The sequence below is a fragment of the Macaca nemestrina genome, chromosome 5, assembly GCF_043159975.1.
Source record: "Macaca nemestrina isolate mMacNem1 chromosome 5, mMacNem.hap1, whole genome shotgun sequence".
Taxonomy (NCBI): domain Eukaryota; kingdom Metazoa; phylum Chordata; class Mammalia; order Primates; family Cercopithecidae; genus Macaca; species Macaca nemestrina.
Window position 1 is genome coordinate 40,928,460 of NC_092129.1, and position 22,113 is coordinate 40,950,572.

General features: G+C 39.4%; 1 protein-coding gene across 3 annotated transcripts in view; it reads left to right on the forward strand.

Annotated features, from left to right (window-relative positions):
* LOC105465663 (phosphodiesterase 7B) overlaps positions 1-17,698 on the forward strand; it is a 333,358-nt gene extending 315,660 nt beyond the window's left edge. For all 3 annotated transcript variants that reach the window (XM_011714218.3, XM_071096499.1, XM_011714217.3), the window contains 4 exons: positions 4,173-4,317; positions 6,307-6,403; positions 12,142-12,222; positions 16,351-17,698. In XM_011714218.3, the coding sequence (XP_011712520.1) occupies positions 4,173-4,317; positions 6,307-6,403; positions 12,142-12,222; positions 16,351-16,586 (559 nt within the window). In that variant the 3' untranslated portion in view covers positions 16,587-17,698. The remainder of the gene's footprint in view (positions 1-4,172; positions 4,318-6,306; positions 6,404-12,141; positions 12,223-16,350) is intronic.
* The last annotated feature ends 4,415 nt before the right edge of the window (positions 17,699-22,113 follow it).

A 22,113-nucleotide genomic window follows, 5' to 3' on the forward strand; every position in this document is an offset into this window, starting at 1 on the left:
ACCAGCTCTCGGCATGGAATAAAAACTTATGCCTTTTACTAAAATAATAAATTGCAAAGATTGGAGAATTAAATGTAAAAAGAACTAAAAACTAGAGCAAGAAATCAAGTGAGAAGAAGAAAAGAGGAGGTAAGGGGAGAGACAGATAAAGAAGAAAGAAGAAGAAGGAAAGGAAGAATAGTGAGAACAGGAAAGAAGAAAATGCAAGAGAAAGGGGAAAGGACTCTTGGGTGACCAGGCTTCTCCCAGTCAGTACCTGCATTCATCCTGTTACTCAACTAATATTTCTTTCCTAAAATATTCATTTCATGTCTATGGATTCCATTGAAAAATATATTTTTACGTGTCTTTGTGGAACACAGTGTTATAAATTGCTTTTGCCAGAAGAATAATTGTTATACAATAGTATATGTGAAAACTTTATAACAAAAGTCATTATCATAATCATTATTATTATTCCTTCTATCACAGGTAAATGATTTAATGTCATTTTTCTGATTTTAAAGGTAGGGCAGGTTAATTATAAAAAGTAAGGAAAAGTCAGGAAAGTGTTAGTTTGAACTATGTGAAGTTGCTCTTTTTAAGGGCCAAAAATGGAGATTTTTAGCACTTTCATTGATTCAGCTTGATATGAAAGAGAAAACTGAAATTACTAGTAATTCTGCCATCCAGGGATAGTTCACGTTAACCTGGCTAGTTTATTTTTGTTTAGTCTTTTTTCAAAACAAACTTATTTTAACAAAATACGGTTATTTGGGGAACTTATTTTACAGTTTATGTCCTGAAATTTTTTGTTTACTATAAAGACTTTTTTCCCAAATTATTAAACCTGCTACGTAAATTAAAATTATTTTATCAGTCATATGGCATTATTGTATACAACTACTGCCTTTCATTTAGAATTTAAATGGTTTCCAATATCCCAAACTTTGATACTCTGTTTTCTCAGGAAGTATTTGTAGATAAAACTTGTTGGTCAGAAAGGTCTGAATTTTTAAGTTTCTTGTATATTATTCAATTGTTCTTCTAAAAGGCTGCATCTACCTGTATTCCCACTGATGGATTATAAGAAAATGTACCAATGTACCATCACCAAAACTGAGTTTTATCTTTATTATCTTTTTAAAATATTTGCAAATTTGACATTTTTGTATGAATATATATATGCACAAATACATATATATAGAGAGAAAGTAGTTTTCATTAAATTAGTATGCATCCTTTACTTACAACCAAGATTTCATATATTTGCTGATCATTGCTATTTCTTTAGAGAACAGATTTTTATATTTGGTCTCTTCCTATTTTCCTATCAGTGTTATTCATTTGTTAGAACTCTTTGTATATTAACTACAGCAACCATTTGTTATATGTGGTAAATATTACTTGAAGTTTTTAGTTTGCCTTTTAATTTGATTCATGAAACATTTCACCTAATTAAAATTTTATTTTCCAACTATACACTTAAGTATTCATATTTTCAAAGAATTCATATAATTTTGAAAAGTATAAAGAAGAAAATTTAAGAATCAACCATAATCCCATTATAGATCTTTCCAATTTATTTTCTATGACTATAGAGATCATGCTTTACATGCTTTGCATTTCATTTTTAGCATTAAAAAGATAACATTTTTCAATGTCAGTTACTATAGGTGTACATACTTCATAATTGCACAGTATGAGTGTACCATGGTTTATTTCACTAATCTCGTTATAAATTTTTGTGATTGTTTTTGCCAAGGAATGCTTCATTATCATAAACAACAATAGAATAAGCATCTTTGTAACATATCTTTACTAATTATATCTTTACTAACATGTTAATGTTAATTTGTAGATGGACTGTTGGTCAAATTATTTATGTTCATCAAATGCTTTTTCCACTAATTCCTAAATTACCCTCCAGAAACATAGTACTGATTTATAATCCCTAACAAAGAATGAGGGGAACCATTTTTCTGATACCATTGACAGCATTGGGTATTACAATCTTTCAATAATTCAGCAAATTACTTAGCAATTACTTTTAATCCTCACCAATAAAAATGGGAGAGATAATATCACCTAGTGGTTTGAATTTGCTTTCTGCTATACTAATATTTAATATCACTTTATTTTTTGAGATATTTTGTATTTCTCTTGTAAATTTTCTGTTTTATATAATTGTTTTTATGTTCAGAACTGGATTAAAGATATATGTATGGCTTAAAAACAAAAATGTTCATGGTGAAATTATAAAGCTTTTAGAATATAATGTAGGGAAATTTTTCATCAGAGTTGGGAAAAATTTCTTAAAGAGGAGAAAAAACTAGCCATAAATAAAAAGATTTATAGATTAAACTACATTAACAATTAAGACTTCCTGGTGGCATTGTGGTTCATGCCTGTAATCCTAGCACTTTGGGAGGTGGAGATGGGAGGATCACTTGAGGCCAAGAGTTGGAGACCAGCCTGGTCAACATAGTGAAACTCCCATCTCTATTTATAAATTTAAAAATAAAAATTATAAAAATTAAGACTTCATCAATAGACATCATAAAGACAGCTAAAAGACAAACCACAGACACAATATTTGCAACACGTAGCTGACAAAGGACCGGTATTTAAAATACGTAAAGAACTTCAGAATCAAAAAGAAAAAGACAACTTAACAGAACAATAGACAAAAACCAGAGTAGAAACTTCACAAAAGAAGAAGTACAAATGGCCAGTAAACACATGAAAATATGTCTAGCCTCATTAGTAAACAAGAAAATTCATATTAAAACTACAGTGAGTTGCATGACATGTCCATCAAACTGGCAAAAAATATAAAGGGTAAGAATGTAGAACAATCTCATCTGCTACTGCTGGGAGTGCAAATTTATACCATCATTTTGGAAATAATTGACATTATCTAGTAAATTGAAGGTAAACATACCCTGTCATCCAATTATTGCATTCCTGAATATAAACCCTAGGGTGACTTCTGCACATGCATAACTGGAGGTATATAATTATATTTACTGTGGCTTTTTTCATAGTAGCCAAACACTAGAAAAAACTCAAGTGACCATGAAAAGTAGAATGGATAATGGAATGGATTTCACTATCAATGGAATTTTATGGAGTGGTGTACACTATAACAAAAGAGGATAAACTATAGCCTACACATCAACATGAAGGAATTTCAAAAACATAATGTTTAGCTAAAGAAGTCAGTCACTGATACATACCATATAACTTAAAGTTCAAAAGCAGTTAAAATTAAATAGTGTGGTTTAGAGATGTACTCACAGGTGGTAAAATCCTAAGTAGCAAGAAAATTATTAAAACAAAGAACAGGAGAGTGGTTACTTCCGGGCTTGAAAGAAAAGGGGATGTGATGAAACAGGCAATGTGACCTCTGGGATACTGGCAGGTAGTGTTCTTGACCTGAGTGGTGATTACAAGGTGTTCATTTTCTATTTATTCATTAAACTATATATGTATTCCCTATGCACTCTACTTAAATATATTTTATTTTTAAAGGTAAATTTTACAAATATTTATAGATCTTTCCTTTATTACTTTTTATATGTGAGGTAAAGCTCTAACTTGCTTTATCTTTCTAAGATATCCCATTTTCTCTATACCATTTGTTGACTAATATATCTCTTGCCCACTGGTTTTGTAAGTGTCTTAATTATTGTTTGTGAAGTTCCAGAATCTCTTTCTGGTCTATGTATTGTGTTCCAGTGATGGATCTTTCCATCCCATAGTACCATTTACTATTATTCTCTTCATTTTTATTACTATTCTTATGCCCTTTTCTCTCTCCATGCACATCTTCACATATGAACTCTAAAAACACACCACAGATCTCATGATTCCTCTAGTCTTTTGTGTCCTCCCTAAAGCATGCATTTCTATTTGGCTTTCAGGTTTTTTCACCCGTAGGAATGTCTACACTACCACAACTTCGTTTTTCAAGGTTTCAATCACTTTATACGGTTCTTGGCATGCCTCCTGTCCAAGGACGGAACTGGTGGGTGAGAGACTTGCTCTTAGGCAGTGACAGACTGGCACATTGTGTAATAAACAGAATCAAACGCAGAAATTAGATTACAAGCCACCTGATGATGAAATCAATCACCCTCATCAAAGGGATTTGCTGTGTGTGTTTTTCTCTTTCATTCTTGTGGATGCAGACAGGATATTGAACAGCAGCTGGGCTCCTTGATCTTGGCAACAGACATCAACAGGCAGAATGAATTTTTGACCAGATTGAAAGCTCACCTCCACAATAAAGACTTAAGACTGGAGAATGCACACGACAGGCACTTTATGCTTCAGGTAAACAAAACAATAAAAGTTATTCTTTTTGTTGAGTAAAAACACTCAGCTGTGCTACAGTGAGCTATGATTGCACCACTGCACTCCAGCCTGGGTGACAGAGTGAGATCCTGTCTCTAAAAAAACACAAAACAACAAAAATCCACTCAGGGCCATGATCAATAATTTTAGCACATTTGAGAAGGAGTTATCTCCAATGGTATGAGTTAGAGCAGTGACCTATTTTAGTAAAGGCTTTGAAATGCATGAAAGTTATAAGTGGTTCCCCACCAAGCAAAATCTGGGTTTTAGGTCAACAAGTTGATAATATCTCATTTTTCTTGTTCAGTAACTCATTTATCACAGAGTAATCCTGCTGGATGGCTGCATGCAGTAAAGGTCTACCACATTTTGTGGCTTGGTATAAAATCAGCTACTGTGATACCCATGCAATTTTAAAAGTCTGTTTCTGAAACACAAAAGCATATTATATTAACTACAGTACATACAAAAATTGAAAGACAAGTGGCCTCCCTTTACCTTAAACCTATTTAACTTGATTTCCTTTTACTATCTAAACTTCTATTTTCATCTGAGTCTTAAACATGTTTATCTGGTCTTATTTCTAGGCAGCAAAAAATAAAGTCGAACTGAATTGAATTACATTGGGTCAAGTCCATTCCTGTTTTACTCCATGGCAAGCAGCCATTTGTGACATGACAAATTACATCAGGGCAGAGTGGACATCACAAATAAAAATGTGACCTGGTATCCAAACCAGAACCTTCTTTCTTGATCTTCCATTTTCTCTTGTCTTCCTTTTCTTTTGGCTCAAAAAACAGTGAATGGACCCCAGACTCATCTAGATAGAGGAGATGGAGCTATACCTGGAGACTGAATCATACAGTTTTGTTCCAGGCTTTTGTGCTACCCTCTGTAGCTGTCCAAAGTGCTCCATCCTTGCCAGGAAATACCCTACTCCCAGCTGTAGAACTATGACTCCTTCCTTATTTCTTTCCAAACTAGGCTTCTAGTTCCTGAATGCCACAAGGATCAGCCAGGTGTCTGATTTGAGTGACTAAAGCCAAGTTGTGAATAGCTGAAAGATTTGGCCTTTAACACTTGCATTTCAAAAGGAAGTCTTGCTAACTCAAATGCATTCCTTAAGGCAGAGGCTGGAGGAGGCTTCTCTGACACTTACCTACTTCAACATGTACTGGTACCCCCACTAACCAGGAAACAAATATAAACAACTCAATTTGAAAGTTGATATGATCCAAGGCTCTTCCAGACTCCAACATTGCTCTCTGTTCTGTGATCCCATGGAATTGTGTCAAACCAATGAACACTGCTGGTCTCTTGATAGCAGGTGGTGGTTAAAAGGGATAATCTCCTTCTCTGGGAATTCAAGGTAACTCTCATAGGGTCATCATTACTGACAAAAAGCTGGCATCCCAGATCCAGACCAGTGTGAGGCAAGCCAAGAAGGCCCTAATTTAGCTGTGCAAACAAAGCATTCCTAGATTTGATATGACTTCGTTCCCTGACTGGCAGTCTGAGTTTACACATGCAGACATAAATGCCAACACGCATAATTTAAGTGATGTATGGAGTTCGTCAGTGTGGCTACTGTGAGAGTGAGGTCCGGATGATCTCACTTGAGCCTGGCCAGGGACCCTGCAACCTCCCTGCCTGCAGGAGGTGGGACTACAGAAGGAGCCAGGCCATGGCTTTCCTTGGCCTGCCCACCCAAGTCTCTTCCAGCAAGCTACATGTCCTTGGACTGTGGCTGTTCTCTCCTCACTGCTATAAAGCCAGCATTCTCAATGCAGGCTTTGTATAGTGGTGAATAAGTGCAGTTTCCTGAAGAGGCATGTTGGGGAGGTACTCTGTAAATATGGGCCTGGTACTGTGAGCAGACTGAACAGCTTGATAGCCCCTTTGGCTTGGGGTGCTTTGCAACTGAAGGAGGATCCTCTGACAATCTCTCCCCGCCCTGTCATTTCTCAGATCGCCTTGAAGTGTGCCGACATTTGCAATCCTTGTAGAATCTGGGAGATGAGCAAGCAGTGGAGTGAAAGGGTCTGTGAAGAATTCTACAGGCAAGGTTAGTAGTGATCCAACAGCTGAGATTTCATTGCCCTGTCTTCTTGTAGGCATTTATCCTAATAAAACAGGAACTGGCTGATCTATCACGACATTTGTTCTTTCATCAACTCTTGTTATCCTAACCTTTCTCTTTAACTCTCTTGGAACTAATCCAACGCTTTTTTGGAAAAAGTTAAAAATAAATAACATTGACGTATTGACTTACTACAGAAACAGGTAGTAATGAGGCAAAATAAAAATGAGCAAAAGTGGGACATTGATTATAAATGGCTATCCTCTGTGGATATAAGAATGTGTGGGACAGTTTGATTTTGACTTTGACCTTCATTTTAATGAGCTAAGTGCAGCCTAAAGGCTAAATGTCGTTTGAGGTCAATGTTTTCCACTCTGACAGAACTTAGACTCCTTTTGTACTCTTTCTCCTTGCTTTCTTAAAAAAAAAAAAAAAAAAAAAAAAAAAAATTAATGATGAAATTGGACACAGCTTACCAAAAAGTGAGTTCTTCCTTTCAAATATAGTTTCAACAGTGAGGTAGAAGGATTTTGCTCTGAAAAGACAAGTGGATCTGAACTAGGGTATAATTTTTTAAAGATTAACCTCATTCAGAAATAAAGCAATGAATTAGCTAGCAGGATCTTGATGTTGGGTGGAGTATCAGCCTTTAAATACAGCCTTGTTTCTTCAGGCTGGGTTTCAATGTGCAGGATGTTTGTTCAGGCATCAGCAGTGCCCTCATGCTAGTGACAGAATCAGGTTTGAGAGGCTGAGAACAAATAAAGCTTGAAGTGTCCCACATACCAGCTCTGTGGGGAGGTCAAATAGCAACAGTGAGCCTTTTGGAGAAGGCACCATTGACAGATGCGTCAATAACATCGTGATGGCCCCAAAGACAGAAGAAGAATTGATTGAGCTCATGTGGGGCCAGAAGGCTCTGCTCACTGTATCTTTCTCTCAGAATAAAAGGGCTCATGTAACTCCTACAACTCTGTATATAATTTCACTTGAATTGAGTATAAGTGGTTAGAAATCAAAATATCAGGTTGCCCCTAAATAAAATCTCCAAGGAGGGTAAAACAAAAGGAAATATGATGAAATTGGAGCCAGGGGGCTTTAAATTAGATATAATCAATATTTTCTTTACTGTTTGATATGTTAAATATTGAAATACCATAGTGAGAGAGGGGCTAAGATCTCCGGCCTTGCAAATCAAACAATGAGACAGAGGAAAGAGTCTACTCTAGCCCACTTGGTTTTGACTCAATCATGTCCAGCATGATTAAAGTGCACAAGTCAGCATCGACTGCAGTGTAAACCTTTTGTTTTCTCATCCTGCACCTTATTTGGATTCTGAGCACCTTGGAGCAGGACCATGTCACTTAGATAGATAGTAAGGCCCATAGTGCCAGTAAATCAAAGTTGTCAACTAAGTACAGTAAATGGTATCAACCAAGAAATGTAGCCTATAAGATTTCTTTTCTCGGGCCTGGCATGGTGGCTTACGCCTGTAATCCCGGCACATTGGGAGGCTGAGGCAGGCGGATCACCTGAGGTCAGGAGCTTGAAACCAGCCCAGCCAAATGGCGAAACCCAGTCTCTACTAAAAATACAAAAATCAGCCGGGCGTGGTAGCACCCACCTGTAGTCCCAGCTACTCAGGAGACTGAAGCAAAAAATTGCTTGAACCCAGAAGGGCGGAGGTTGCAGTGAGCCGAGATCGTGCCACTACACTCCAGCCTGGGTGACAGAGCAAGACTCTGTCTCAAAAAAAAAAAAAAAAAAAAAAAAAAATCATCTTTTCTCAAAACTGCTTATTGTGCTAGTAATATATGCACACATAACACGGAAAAACCTAAAACATTTGTGAGGCTGATCACTAAAAGCAGGCTTTCATGTACCTTCCTTTGGCATGTTTCCTGGCAGAGGAAGAATAGAAAGAGTAGATCTAGTCCTTTTTATTTAATAGCCTTATGGTCTAGTAGAAATTCTGCTTGTTTTAAGAGAAGATTATAGGCTGGGCGCGGTGGCTCACGCCTGTAATCCCAGCACTTTGGGAGGCCGAGGCAGGCAGATCACGAGGTCAGGAGATCGAGACCATAGTGGCTAACATGGTGAAACCCCGTCTCTACTAAAAATACAAAAAAATAAATTAGCTGGGCATGGTGGCAGGGGCCTGTAGTCCCAGCTACTTGGGAGGCTGAGGCAGGAGAATGACATCAACCAGGAGGCGGAGCTTGCAGTCAGCTGACTTCACGCCACTGCACTCCAGCCTGGGTGACAGAGCGAGATTCTGTCTCAAAAAAAAAAGAGAGAAGATTAGATTCCCTGGTCATCCAAACTGCCTGTCCTCCCTACTGAATTATTATTTTTTTAATTCTATAAGGATGATTTGTGTCATTTTGATTAATCTTTCAGTTTAAGATTTGGACTCAAATCTCAGCTCGTTCCAGCCTGCTCCTGGCGGGTAGGCTTCCACAGACTACTAACAGTCCTGGACAAAGTATCTTTAATGTGATTCATGATGTTAAGCAAAGGAAAACCCTTAAAATCAAGGCTGAAGACACAGCGGGAAAGGAAAACAAGATCCCATGAATTAGAAAAACTGTTATATTCTCAGAACAGAGATTAGGATTCCAAATACCATATACCTCCCTCCTCTTCCCCAAAAAACCTTAAAAAAATTAGACTTTGTCCTCTTGTGACTATAGATTGATATTATCTCAACCAACCTAGTTTCCCAGAACCTTTTATTGAACGTCTGCTTCCAGCTTTGTCTAGTCCTCAGCAAAACTGATTGTCCTATGTACAAAGCCCCACTGGAGATATTATGAAGAATACAAAGAACTACAGGTAGTCTATGCTTTGTACTCTCAAAGTACTAATTAGTATAGTTTCTACAGGAAAGAAACTATTCAAATTTCCCCTTTATATTCTCTACATTGGTTAGCAAAGTGTCTGAAACATAAGCATGTTGAATAAATGAATAAATGATCTAATTGGAAAACCTCTAATGATAGAGGTCACAGGAGAAGATCCAGTACCTTGAAAGGTAGGATCTGAGCTCAGTATTGAGTGATGTGCATTGTTCTATACTTTCCAATATGGTAACAACAAGACACATGTGACTGGTTAAATTCAAATTAAAATTTAATAAATAAAAAATAGAGTTCCTCAGTCTTGTTGATCATATTTCAAGGGGCTACCACAGTGGGCAATGTAGAGAACATCTCCATCATTGCAGCAAATCCCACTGGACAGCACAGGTCTCGATAGAATGGAATGGAAGCCACTGAGGCAGGGATGCACCCTGCCTTGTAGACCAGCTCAGTCTCATGGAAGATAAGAATGAAAGGATTGTGGAGGCCCCTGGACACCAGGCTACAATAGAGAACATGACAATGGGTGCCATCTCAAAAAGTGCATTTAGGGCAACATATATAGTTGAAGTGGAAGAAGAATTGGAGGAAGAAAACTAGCTAAGAAGCAACAACTAAGAATAAATTATCAACACACCAGACCAGGTTAAAGCAGAGTGAAAGGGGGCCAAAAAGGTCGTCTAAGAGGGAGAAACAGGATGTGAAACAAGATTTAAGAGGAAGAAACAAGCAGGGAGGTAGCAGGGTCCACAGCCAGGCTCAGATGAGATGGAGGGTGAAGGGAAAGGAGAAGTCAAAGACAATTCCTCCAAGTGTCACACTTGACTGAAAAATCACTATTAACAGAAATATGGAGGTGAGGAATGGAACTGGCTTTAGCAGAGTTTGTCTTAATATTATATGGTGTCCTGGCCTGCCCTCAGAAGGCTACGATCATCTGGAGTTGAACAGTTAGGGTGGCCACACTGCCCTGAACCACTCAGGTTAAGCCCGAATGATTTCCTCACTTCAGCCTTGAGGATTACCAGGGACAAGAGACCCCATGAGGCAGACTACAGTCTTAAAATGACAGAACTGTGGCCTCGATAGGGCTTCAGCTCAATGGCTAAGTGCAGACACTTTGAAACCAAACTTCCTATGCTGGAATCCAGGCTCCCCACTTTACTACTGGTGTGACCTACTGGCAACATACTGGGTCAGTATACTTAATCTTCCCTGTGTCTCCCCGTTTTCTTCATCTGTAAATCCCCATTTTCTTCATCTGTAAAATGGGGATTATAATAAGGTTATTATTTGGATTAAATTAACATATGCCTGTGAGGGGGGCTCACACCTGTAATCCCAATGCTTTGGGAGGCTGAAGCAGGAGGATTACTTGAAGCCAGGAGTTTCAATCCAGCCTGAGGAACATAGAGAGATCCTTTCTCTATTTAAAAAAAAATGAACAAAACAATATTAGCCAGGAGTGGTGGTACATGCCTGTAGTCCCAGCTACTCAGGAGGCTGAAGCGGGAGGATCCCTTGAGCTCAAGTGTTCAAGGGTACAGTGAGCTATGATGGCAACACGGCACTCCAGCCTGGGTGTCAGAGTGAGAGCCTGCCTCTTACAAAAAACCATGACGATTTTTTATTAACATGTAAAATGCTTAGAACAGTGCCCGGCACACAGTAATCACTATATAAATGTTTTTCTCTCTTCTACTTTAGCAGAGTAGATTCACAACTGTGAACCTTCCACTGATTAACCAGATTAATTTTTGTGTTGGGAAAAACACTCAATTTTTTATGCTCAGGAAGGACTGATGAAGTATTTCAATGAAGTTTTATACAATGCATTTCTCCTTTGATCTTCTATTAGGTTGATGCAAATGTAATTGCGGGTTTTGCCATGGAAAGTAATGGCAAAAAAACACAATTACATTTGCACCAGCCTAACAGCTGACAAAGGCATTAAAAAAAAAAAAGCATTTCAAGCTGGGTGCTGAGATTCACACCTGTAATCCCAACAGTTTGGAAGACGGAGGCAGGAGGATTGCTTGAGCTCAGGAGATTAAGATGAGTCTGGACAACATAGCAAGACCTCATCTCTACTAAAAATTAAAATTAAAAAATATATATTAGCCAGGCGTGGTGGCACATGCCTGTAATCCAAGCTACTTGGGAGGCTAAAGCAGAAGGATTGCTTGAACCCAGGAGTTCGAGGCTGCAGTGAGCCAAGATCATGCCACTGCACTCGAGCCTGGGTGACAATGAGACCCTGTCTCAAAAAAAAAAAAAAAAACCACCATTCTGACCTTTAGTTTTTTCACCTTCAGTTGCATTAGGTAAAATTCTAAGGAATCAGAATGGAAGATTCTGATTAATTTTGTAGTTACAGACTGAGGTGCTGCTTAGATGAGATCTTTCTAGTCCTTCTACCTCATTTCCTACCTACTTACTATTCCTGGTTGTCCTCAGGTGAAACAAGACTAGGGTCAGGTAGCATGAAAGCGGAATGGGGAGAAGGAAGGATAAAACCTGTTTTCTTAACCTGTCACTTAAAGCCAGAACTTTTATTTCATGTGAGAAAATTTCTCATTTGTTGTTTTGTTTTTATAGGCCTTGTTCAAAAATTTATTCTAGTCCCAGAGCACACCTACTTGGAATGAGCCATTATGAACGGTCATTGGCACCATGGTATTTTAAATTATTATGGAAACTACCAAAGTAAGGCAGAGCAAGTCGGTGCTGAATGGTCCTTAAGTGATAACAAGTCAGGAAACAGTAATTCCCAGAATAACTTCTTCCGACGAGGTCATTAAAATTATTACTACTCATTTTATAAATTCTAGATTACCAATGTGTTTTTTTTTTTCTTCTTAGGTGAACTTGAACAGAAATTTGAACTGGAAATCAGTCCTCTTTGTAATCAACAGAAAGATTCCATCCCTAGTATACAAATTGGTGAGTTGAATTCAGTGTTAATTTCAGATAAATACCTTTGGCACATCTCACAAAAGTCACAAAGAAAAGATCTACACACAGCTTTCAAAAGATCAGCACTGGAGGTTTAATCAACATCCTTTTGAATGGCTGAGTCCAAATTAACATTTTAATCGTGACTACTCTGCTAATTATCTGTCAAGATCTTATGAAACATAGGATCGAAGCTTAGGCCCTTAACTTGTATTATTTTAATTTTGTAGTTTAGAATAGAATCAAAACCAAAAAGAGTAGAAGAAAAGTAACAAGAATCAACTATTCGCGCTCTCTGCAGGGCTTGAAGGTGGGAATCAGCAGAATCTGCCCTTAGGACCCTTCCAATCTGGGTCACTACCCCTCATCCCTAACACTCGCTCCCAAGAGCCCAATCTCTAGGCCTAGAGCCTGTGAGCCATGCTATCCCGCTGCATCCTGGGATCCCCTATTTCACTAGTCCTTCCTTCAAAACTTATTTTCAGGTTATTCTCCTAAACCACACTCTTTCAAATGTCAACGGTGGGAAACTGTTAAAGTATGATGTCAATGCATCCAAAATAATTATTGCTTTATCTAATTAAGTTATGCACTAGACCAAGAAGCAAATCTCTGGAAATTTTAGGCACTGTAGTGGAAGAAATATTTTTGCTCCAGTAAGAATTTCTATCACACCTAAGACACTCCACCGATTGCACCCACCTTTAAAGCACGTCTTTCTTTTCCTTGCAGTTTCCTTCCATTGAACCTGAACTCAGAGTTTTAACTCTTTTCCTTATAAATTCTGACTCTGACTACCAGTCAAATTGTCCTTAATATTGTTACGTAGTTTTCACAATCAAACAGATTCCTCCACCCCAAAGTTGGGAGCTGGGGGTGGTGGCATAAAAAGAAAACTAGAACCCAGGAAAGATGATAATACAGAATTGCTGGGTGGCTGGCGGGGGAGTATCAGCAACAGAAATGCAGCTGCAGCCTCAGCCTCCTGGGAGGCAATTCTCTCCTATCAATTGCTTTAGCCGTGGAGGTTCTGCAGACGTGATTCCAAATTAGATGCTAACCAAAGTCCTAATCCTGAGGCTCCCTGTGTTAAGCTCTAGCGGGAAAGAAATTTACCAGGCAACTGTCAACTGACATTTTGAACCCCACCCCCGAACAAAAGGACTCACATGCTTCAGCACACAACCTGGATTTGTGAGACAGACCTGATTTCAGAGATTCTGTCCTGTTGTTGTCATGAGAACACACTTATTTTGTCAGATCGTATGTCCTGATTTTCAGCGCAGGAAAATGTGGTTACCATAGATACCTCTTTTAAAAAGGGGCTGGGGGTTGAGTGAATAGGAAAATCCTATGGATGCTACACCAGCACACCAATAATAAAGAGAAAGGGAAGGTGATTATAAAACAATCCTTAGTACGTAGATCTTTCTCTGCTTCTGTTCTACATCTGCCAGCTTATAGAAGTTGAGGGTTGAGAAGTGGGGTGGCAGGGACAGATCAGGCTAAACCAGAAAAACCCAAAGAGATAAACGGAACTTGGTGGATGCTACAGGCTCTAGCCCCTAAGACAATGATTTTTCCAGTGGGTCCTAAGTAATGCAGCTATTTCCTCTGTCCTTATTCCTCTGACTGAAATGTTCCCCTCTTTTTCCTGCCTCAATCCAAAATGAGAATTTTCTGAGAGCTACTCTCAGGCTTAGATCTGATTTTTCTTTTTAAGTAATTTATATCTACTCAAATGGAACTAGGGCTTAATATCTCCTCCCCAGCTCCACGCTTCCCTCTCTCTACCAAATTCTACATTTTAAAAGGAAGGTATTAGCCGGGCGGGGTGACTCATGCCTGTAATCCCAGCACTTTGGGAGGCTGAGGTGGGTAAATCCCTTGAGGCCAGGAATTCAAAACCAGCCTGGACAACAAGGCAAAACCCCATATCTACAAAAAATACAAAAAAATAAAATTAGCTGGATGTGGTGCCATGTGCCTGTAGTCCCAGCTGCTCAGGAGGCTGAGGCAGGAGGATTACCTGAGCCCAGGGGGTAAAGGCTGCAGTGAGCCATGATCACGCCACTGCACTCCAGCCTGGGCGACAGGGTGAGACCCCATCTCTTAAAAAATTAATTAAAACAAAAAATAAAAAGGTATTAAATCAAATGAATCTCTAATTGGTGAAATCTATAGGAGGCTAAAGAGAGAGGTTTTCCTTCAATCCTTGTCTACTCTGAGGCTACCATTCCTCCCTACTCCCCCTTCCTCCCCCCAACCCCCTACCACCCCACCATCCCTCCAGGAGGACAACAGCCCAGCAATGTCAGTTCATCCCTTGAGAAGAGAGAGGCTGGCAGAACACACTGATGGAACAGGTTTCCAAATCTGATAATGTGGAAGCCTTCCTTAATTTGAAAAACTGCCTCTTGGTGTCTATTCAGACTTTAAAATCACTTTCCTACCTAGCATAAGAAGTCTTTATATCTGAAAAGTGTAAATATAATGCCAGGGTCACTTAAGAAAATGAAGCTTCTCTTTTTTTTGAGAGTGGGATTTTAAAATGTTAGATTTGTAACTTTTTTATACTGAGATAAACTTGATAAATACACTTTGAACTTGAGAATAGTGGAATTTTGCAAACTGTCTTTAGATATCTAATATCTCATCTCTTTGAAGGTGAATGATATTAGAAATTAAATATGGATATTGTGGAGGAGGTAAAGAAAATTCAAGAACAGCAAGCAAAACATGAAATCCTCATCTGCTGACAGCCTATACAACCTTACCAAAATTCCAAATACAGACATCAAGTCACTGGCTTAACTTTCCCCCTCCAGTTCAGGTTCTCTACAATGATCTCACAATATTTAAATCATATTTCACATAAGATAAGACAATGCAGAAATGTATAGTAACACTGTGTATTGCTGCATCCCTCTTCCATCTCTATGGCATTCTCAAAGGCCAAGTGTCTGCCGTTTGTCCAACAAAAAGATAATCAAATCTAGCCTTGTAATTCACATGCCTGTAAACATACAGGATTAGCTGTTGGAAATTTTTGTTAGGCTGAAAAACATTTGCCTTTCTCCCCACAGCCACACATCAAGGAAATACAATAAAACCTAAATAAGTCCAAGTTTGTGATGATTCCAATAAACAAGCCATGTTTATTATGAAAAGCACATTAACGCAGCAAAACACGATTAGAAAGCAACAAATCTTAAATATGTAAGAGAACAGACATGCAAACAAAGAAGTTTCATAGCAAACAATCTTATCTAGTCATTAAAGCAGGACTTTCATACAAGTAAAAATCTGTATTGAAAATGAGTGAACTTTATTTAAACTTAGTTATTTAGCATAACTGAAAGCAAGACAGAACTGTAAAATGATCATCTTGAAAAAGATATCCCACAGGGTAAGGGTATGAATTATTCAGCTGATCTAAATTTGTGAGGTGTCCCTTTCTGGTGTCATTTGCCCTCTCCATCCCTTCCCCACCTGCCTTCTTTAGCTCCGGCAGAGACTTTTTTTTAAAGAACATTTTTTACTTATACGTCTTTCTCTCTCTGCAAATAATAGCCAGTATTCACTGGGAGTTTACTATGTGCCAAGAATTTTCTAAGCATTGTACGTACATTAAGTCATTTAATTGTCATAACAGCCCTGTGAGTTTAGTATTCGTTTTAGCATCTTTTTACACATAAGGAAACTGAGGCACAAAGCCATTCAGGGACAAGCCCAAAGTGACACATCTTATGCTCCTATGCTGAGGGTAGCCACCCTCATCTTGCTTGCCCTCCTGGCCTGGGAGCTGGAAATTTTTATTAGGCTGAAAACATTTGCCATTTCTCCCCACAGCTACACATCAAGGAAATACAATAAAACCTAAGTAAGGCCGGGCGTGGTGGCTCAGGCCTGTAATCCCAGCACTTTGGGAGCCCAGGACGGGTGGATCACTTGGGGTCAGGAGTTCGAGACCAACCTGGCCAACTTGGGGAAACCCCATCTCTACTAAAGATACAAAAATTAGTTGGGCATGGTGGGTCCCCAGTCAAGCTTGGGAGGGAGAAAGCAGCGGGTTTCACCGCCCCATGGTGCTAAGTCTGGCCTTGCCTGTTCTAGGTTTCATGAGCTACATCGTGGAGCCGCTCTTCCGGGAATGGGCCCATTTCACAGGAAACAGCGCACTGTCGGAGAACATGCTGGGTCACCTCGCGCACAACAAGGCCCAGTGGAAGAGCCTGTTGCCCAGGCAGCACAGAAGCAGGGGCAGCAGTGGCAGCGGGCCCGATCAGGACCACGCAGGCCAAGGGACTGAGAGCCAGGAGCAGACGGCGCGGGAAGGCGACAGCCCCTAGAGGCCGGCCCAGCTCAGACGCGGAGAGGATGCTTTCCTCCGGCAGGGACCCCAGAGGGCAGAAGCAGCGTGGAGGGGCCCTCACCCAGCAGCCCAGCTAGTTTCTGGGTGTTGTCCTGGGGCTCTTTGGAACGCCACCTTCCTCCCACTTACCTGCCTCCCCTCCTTTTCGCAAATGTACAGAAGCCATTTGTCACCTCAGCATTCGCTGCCAAAATGAGCAACTCCATTCAGTAATGTGGGAGCTGATCCCACGGGCAGGCTCACCCTGCTCCAGGAGAAGACTAGGAGGAAGGAGGTGCTCCTGCCCTGTCCGCCATGGCCCCGGGTCACACTGGAACAGGCAGCAGTTCCTAAGTCTGGAGCGTTTGAGCGTTTGCCGTCTGACTGCTGATCTGCGTGACAGAAACACCAGCATATTTGCAACGCCAAGGATATTGGTCTTAAGTGCAAGAGCACAAATGAGAGTGTGAGAGAAAGTACCTTCTATTTTAATAATAATTATTATAAAAATAATAAATCTTTTTAACTTTTATATTTTATGCACTAGACAATGGATCTGCAACTTTGAACTAAGATCATTCAATGTACCCAAACTTGAACAGGGGGTTCATTGTTTTGCTATTGACTTTATTATGCCACTTTGGGGCAGAGACTTGGCATCTTCTCAGTTTAAGAAACCATGTTTCCTATCCAATCTGAAGGGAAGGTGCTGTACAGTTCATTCCTTTGCACCATTAGCCAATCTGTCTTTTATGGATTCCATGACATGTTTATATTCACCCATGTACATTTTCTGTAAATACCAAACGCTACTGATTCCCATGCCAAAATACATGAGTATTATGGGATTGCTACCTGTATAAACAATGGCACTGTGAACAGAATACTGTTAGTTTTAATACAAGAGAATGCATTTGTAAATATGGTATAGAGTTTATTAATATACTATTGTTTGCAGATAAAGGCCTTAACTTTAAACATCTTTCATCTTCTGAAAGCTGCCCGACTTAAATACTCATAGATGTCTTTCTCAACTGCCTTCCCATGTCCATCTGTATGTTTTCCAGCTGAGGTCACAAACCAAAACTGAATAAAGTCTTTGAGGAAACATTTTGGAAACTTCACATGCATTCCGCTTGAGACCATAGTGTTTAATCTATGGCACCAAGCATCGTTTCCTCAGATTAATGAGACCCTTCAACAAGCCTGAAGCAGTCACTTTTCAACGCAGCGATGTTTTAACAAGCCAGCTGCTAAGCTTGTGTTTATGTGACTCTTGTTACAGAACGTGGTGGTGCGTCAGCCTCACAGGAGACATAGCAGGTCTCGAAAACCTTCTATGACCCTGTCATCTAACCATCAGGGAATTCCCTGCTCCCATGCCACACATTTGTCTATTATGGCTACAGTACCAAAGTACTTTTGGTGTTTGGTTGGTGTGCATTTCTTTAGTGTCAGTAGTAACTGGACTTTTCTTTTTCCTTAATCTCATGTGAACAACTACCCAACTGTTTAGCTGAAGTTCGTATTATTTAAGTAAAGAAAATATTTCAGTTTTATAACAGACTTTACCTTCCTGGCAGGTCATTGTAGTTAATTATGTCTCTAGCTTGGAGTGTCACCTTGAAATTTCGTTGCCATTTTTTCTGCAGACACTTGGCCATAAAATCTGTTACAGCATTCTTCTCTAGGCTGCTAAATGCTGTGCATTGAACCTTTTCTTTAGAAGCTTCAGCATAACTAATGTTGGATGAAAATTGTTGATGCCCCTTTCTTTTTAAACAGTGTGGTAGTGGGAGATGACTGTTCCTGCCACTATCAACCTGATCCTCGTGCTGACAGAATGACAGCTAGCACTCATTTCCTAAGTGCAACTGTTTCGGAGATTTTTTCCTAACATACAAATGAAATACCGATTGGCCTGTAATAAGTTCCTATAGAGAGACTGAGGCTTGCAGAATTAAGGTTCAGGGGAAACTTTGGAGAGCTGATTATATTTTCATTAAAGTAGGAGAGACTGTCAGGTGGTGCTAAAGAAAGTGTGACGATCTTATGAAATAGGTGGATGGTAAGTTGAAATTATTGATGTGGGTAAGAAGGAAGGTTGTGGAAAGTTAACACTAGCTTTGTATTTTTTTTTTTCTGTAAAACCATGAACTGATATATTTTTCTTTATCACTTTAGTATTCTGCAGTTCTCAGCTTGGTGAGGCCCCAAAAGTGAATATGTCAGATGTATTTCTGTTTCCAAACCTGTCTTACTTTGGTTTGATGGTATAGAGACGGCTTTTGAGTAGTCTATTTTTAATGTATATGAGGTCAAATCAAGGAAGGCAATTGCTGGGGACAAGAAAAGTAGAGGTAAGAAAAAGACACTATTTTAGCTAATAGGGTTTCTGCCTTGGGACTAAAACATTGCTTTGTTTAAATTATAATTATATAATAATTTAAATAAATGAGATTGCAGGTGTTCTTAGTAGTTCAGAGTTGATAGGGCAAAAGTGTTTATGTTACAATTAGGTCTTGAAGAAGAGCTCACAGAGAAAAAACTACCAAATATCCAACGGGTAAGCCCGTGATGTAGCCACTAGTACAATAAAAATCTGAAGTAAAATGAGGCATAAACTGGATGCAGCTGCCTCCCTCATTCAACTGGAGAGTTCTTGAGTTCCTCATTTGTTGGTAAAAAGAAAATGACTGAAAATGTCTTTTTTTTCTTGCCTATTAGTGGTTCTCTTACAATATTTCAATAGGAGTCCAATTACTAGTTCAAACACAGTGGCTGGGCACGGTGGCTCACGCCTGTAATCCCAGCACTTTGGGAGACCAAGGTGGGCAAATCACAAGGTCAGGAGATCAAGACCATTCTGACCAACATGGTGAAACCCTGTCTCTACTAAAATACAAAAATTAGCTGGGCATGGCAGTGTGTGCCTGTAATCCCAGCTACTCAGGAAGCTGGGGCAGGAGAATCACTTGAACCTGGGAGGTGGAGGTTGTAGTGATCCGAGATTGCGCCACTGTACTCCAGCCTGGCGACAGAGCTAGACTCCGTCTCAAAGAAAAAACAAAAACAAAAAAACACAGCTATTGGATCATCCACAGATTTTTTCTTTACAATCTTGTTCTCCTTGTCCGTGGACCATCAATAGTTGACTCACCAAGTTTAATTCTTCCATTGCTTGAGAAGAAAGGAATCAAAGGACTGTGTGTAGTAAGCTGGCAGTAAAGTTAAGATCAAATTAAGACACAGAGAATATGTATCACCGCCAGGCCTGATAGGCAAAACCTGCTCTTCCTTTTGATAGCAGTGATGAATTGTCAGGACCTTATTTATGAAACCCTGACCTACCCGTAACTCCCTGCTAGGCTAAGTAAAAACCAGGCTCTTTCTCCCTGCTTATGGCTCCCCACAAAGGGGCTTGCAGCGTGTCCTGCAACTTTGTCTTCAGTTAGTGCTTCCTACAAAACTAGGACTTGTTTTGTAATCTTTTCTCATGTTGAATCAGATCTGCTCACTGATCTAGGTTTGGTTATGAGCTTGTATCTCACTGTATTTCTCATGCTTTGTTCTTTTAAACAGATCCTTTAAATTGTGTCATCTTGTGTACACATGTGAGGTTTGGAAAAAAAAAAACACCTTGTGAGTTTTGCTCAAAATGTGGCCTAAGTAGCCATTGGCATGTCTAGATGAACAATTAAAAATAAAGATAATTTCTTTAAAATATCACAAGACGAAAATATCCTAATTCTCACCAGGTAACATGTTACCAGCCAACAAATTAGATTCAATAAAAGGAACCCACTGCTCAGGAGAGGAAACATTCAAGGAAAGAACACAGATGCAAACATGGTCCACATGACTCATTCCACTTTGGGGGCACAGAAACACCCATGTCCATGAAGGTATCACTTGCTCCTTAGTGCCAAGTTAGGGAAACAGGGCCACCATTCAGCTTTCCATTTCCTCAGAGTCCTGATATTTTTCTGACTCATATTTGTCAAACTCATATATGAATGAGAATGAGGTACAATGTTTTAAGTTGTAAAGACATAGCCAACTCAGTGCAAGAATTATTTGTGAAAAATATGGTCTCACATTTCAGGATTACAGGCCGTGAAGAACAATGGAACAGTTCAAGCAGAGCAACTGAGTATTCTAAAGCCATCTGGAAATAGAGGAGAAAAAGAACACTGCCAATGTTTCCAATGTTTTCTTGTATCTTTATGTATTCTCCCATATTCATTTTATTAAGATCTGTGTTCAGAATCCCTCTGATTCCTTAATGACTCTCCATGTTTGAATGCAAAGCTACTTTTTCATTTGATATTCTATATCACACAAAGCTAAAATCAAAAGAGATGCCCCACTAGTCGAATAAAGGTCAGGCATGACTTTCAAATGTATGTGGGAACCTAGCTGAAACACTATCAAATAGGCCAAGCCTACATGAGCAGTTAGATTTCAATTAAAGAAATATTGATTGAGGATCTACTATGTGCCCGATGTTGTGCTAGATATTGGGATTTAAAAAGACCCAGAACCTCCAAAAGCATTCAGACTTGTGCCAGAGACTGGTGTTACCAGTGAACACTTCTTAGAGAATTCGTGAAACACCTATGATTGCTCAAATGCAGCTAAAGCTCCCTCCTGGCATACAACACAATAGAAAGCAGATACACTTCCAACACAGAAATGGATCCCAATCCTAGTTCTGTCATTAACTTATCCTCTGACTAGAGAGAAATTACTAAAACTGCTATAAAATTATTTCAAGATGGCTGGGTATGGTGGCTCACGTCTGTAATGCCAGCACTTTGGGAGGCCAAGGGGGGGGCGTGGATCATGGGGTCAGGAGTTCAAGACCAGCTTGGCCAAGATGGTGAAACCCTGTCTCTACTAAAAATACAAAAATTAGCCAGGCGTAGTGGTGGGCTCCTGTAATCCCAGCTACTCAGGAGGTTGAGACAGGAGAATCGCTTGAACCTGGGAGGCAGAGGTTGCAGTGAGCCAAGTTTGTGCCACTGCACTCTAGCCTGGGCGACAAAGCAAGACTCTATCTCAAAAAATAATAATAATAATTTCAAGACAATATTTTTTATGGTATTGTTGTGGCAATTAAAAGAGTTTGCATATAAAAAGCACCAAGCATGCTCTCTGGTACATGGCAGATGCTCAATAGACACAGGTTCTCCCTTAAATTACAGACAACTTGCCAAATAACCATTCCTGTATGCATAAAGAATGGGGAGAGTTTACAGGGGAGAAAACATAGTAAAAATTGGTGGTTTCACGTTAGGAAGTCAAACTTCTAATTAAGCCAGAGAGATTATTAGAAAAAACAAGTTTAAGTTATAGCTGATACGGTTTGAAAATGTAAGATTGGCTTGTCTTAGTCACCTAAGCAATGATGTATCATTGATTCCATTGCCTGAAATTCAAATTCTCATATTAAAAGTGCTGATATAATCTTTAGTGTTTTCTTTCCTTTTAAGGAAGCAATGCAGTAGGGTTTTAAAGCATTG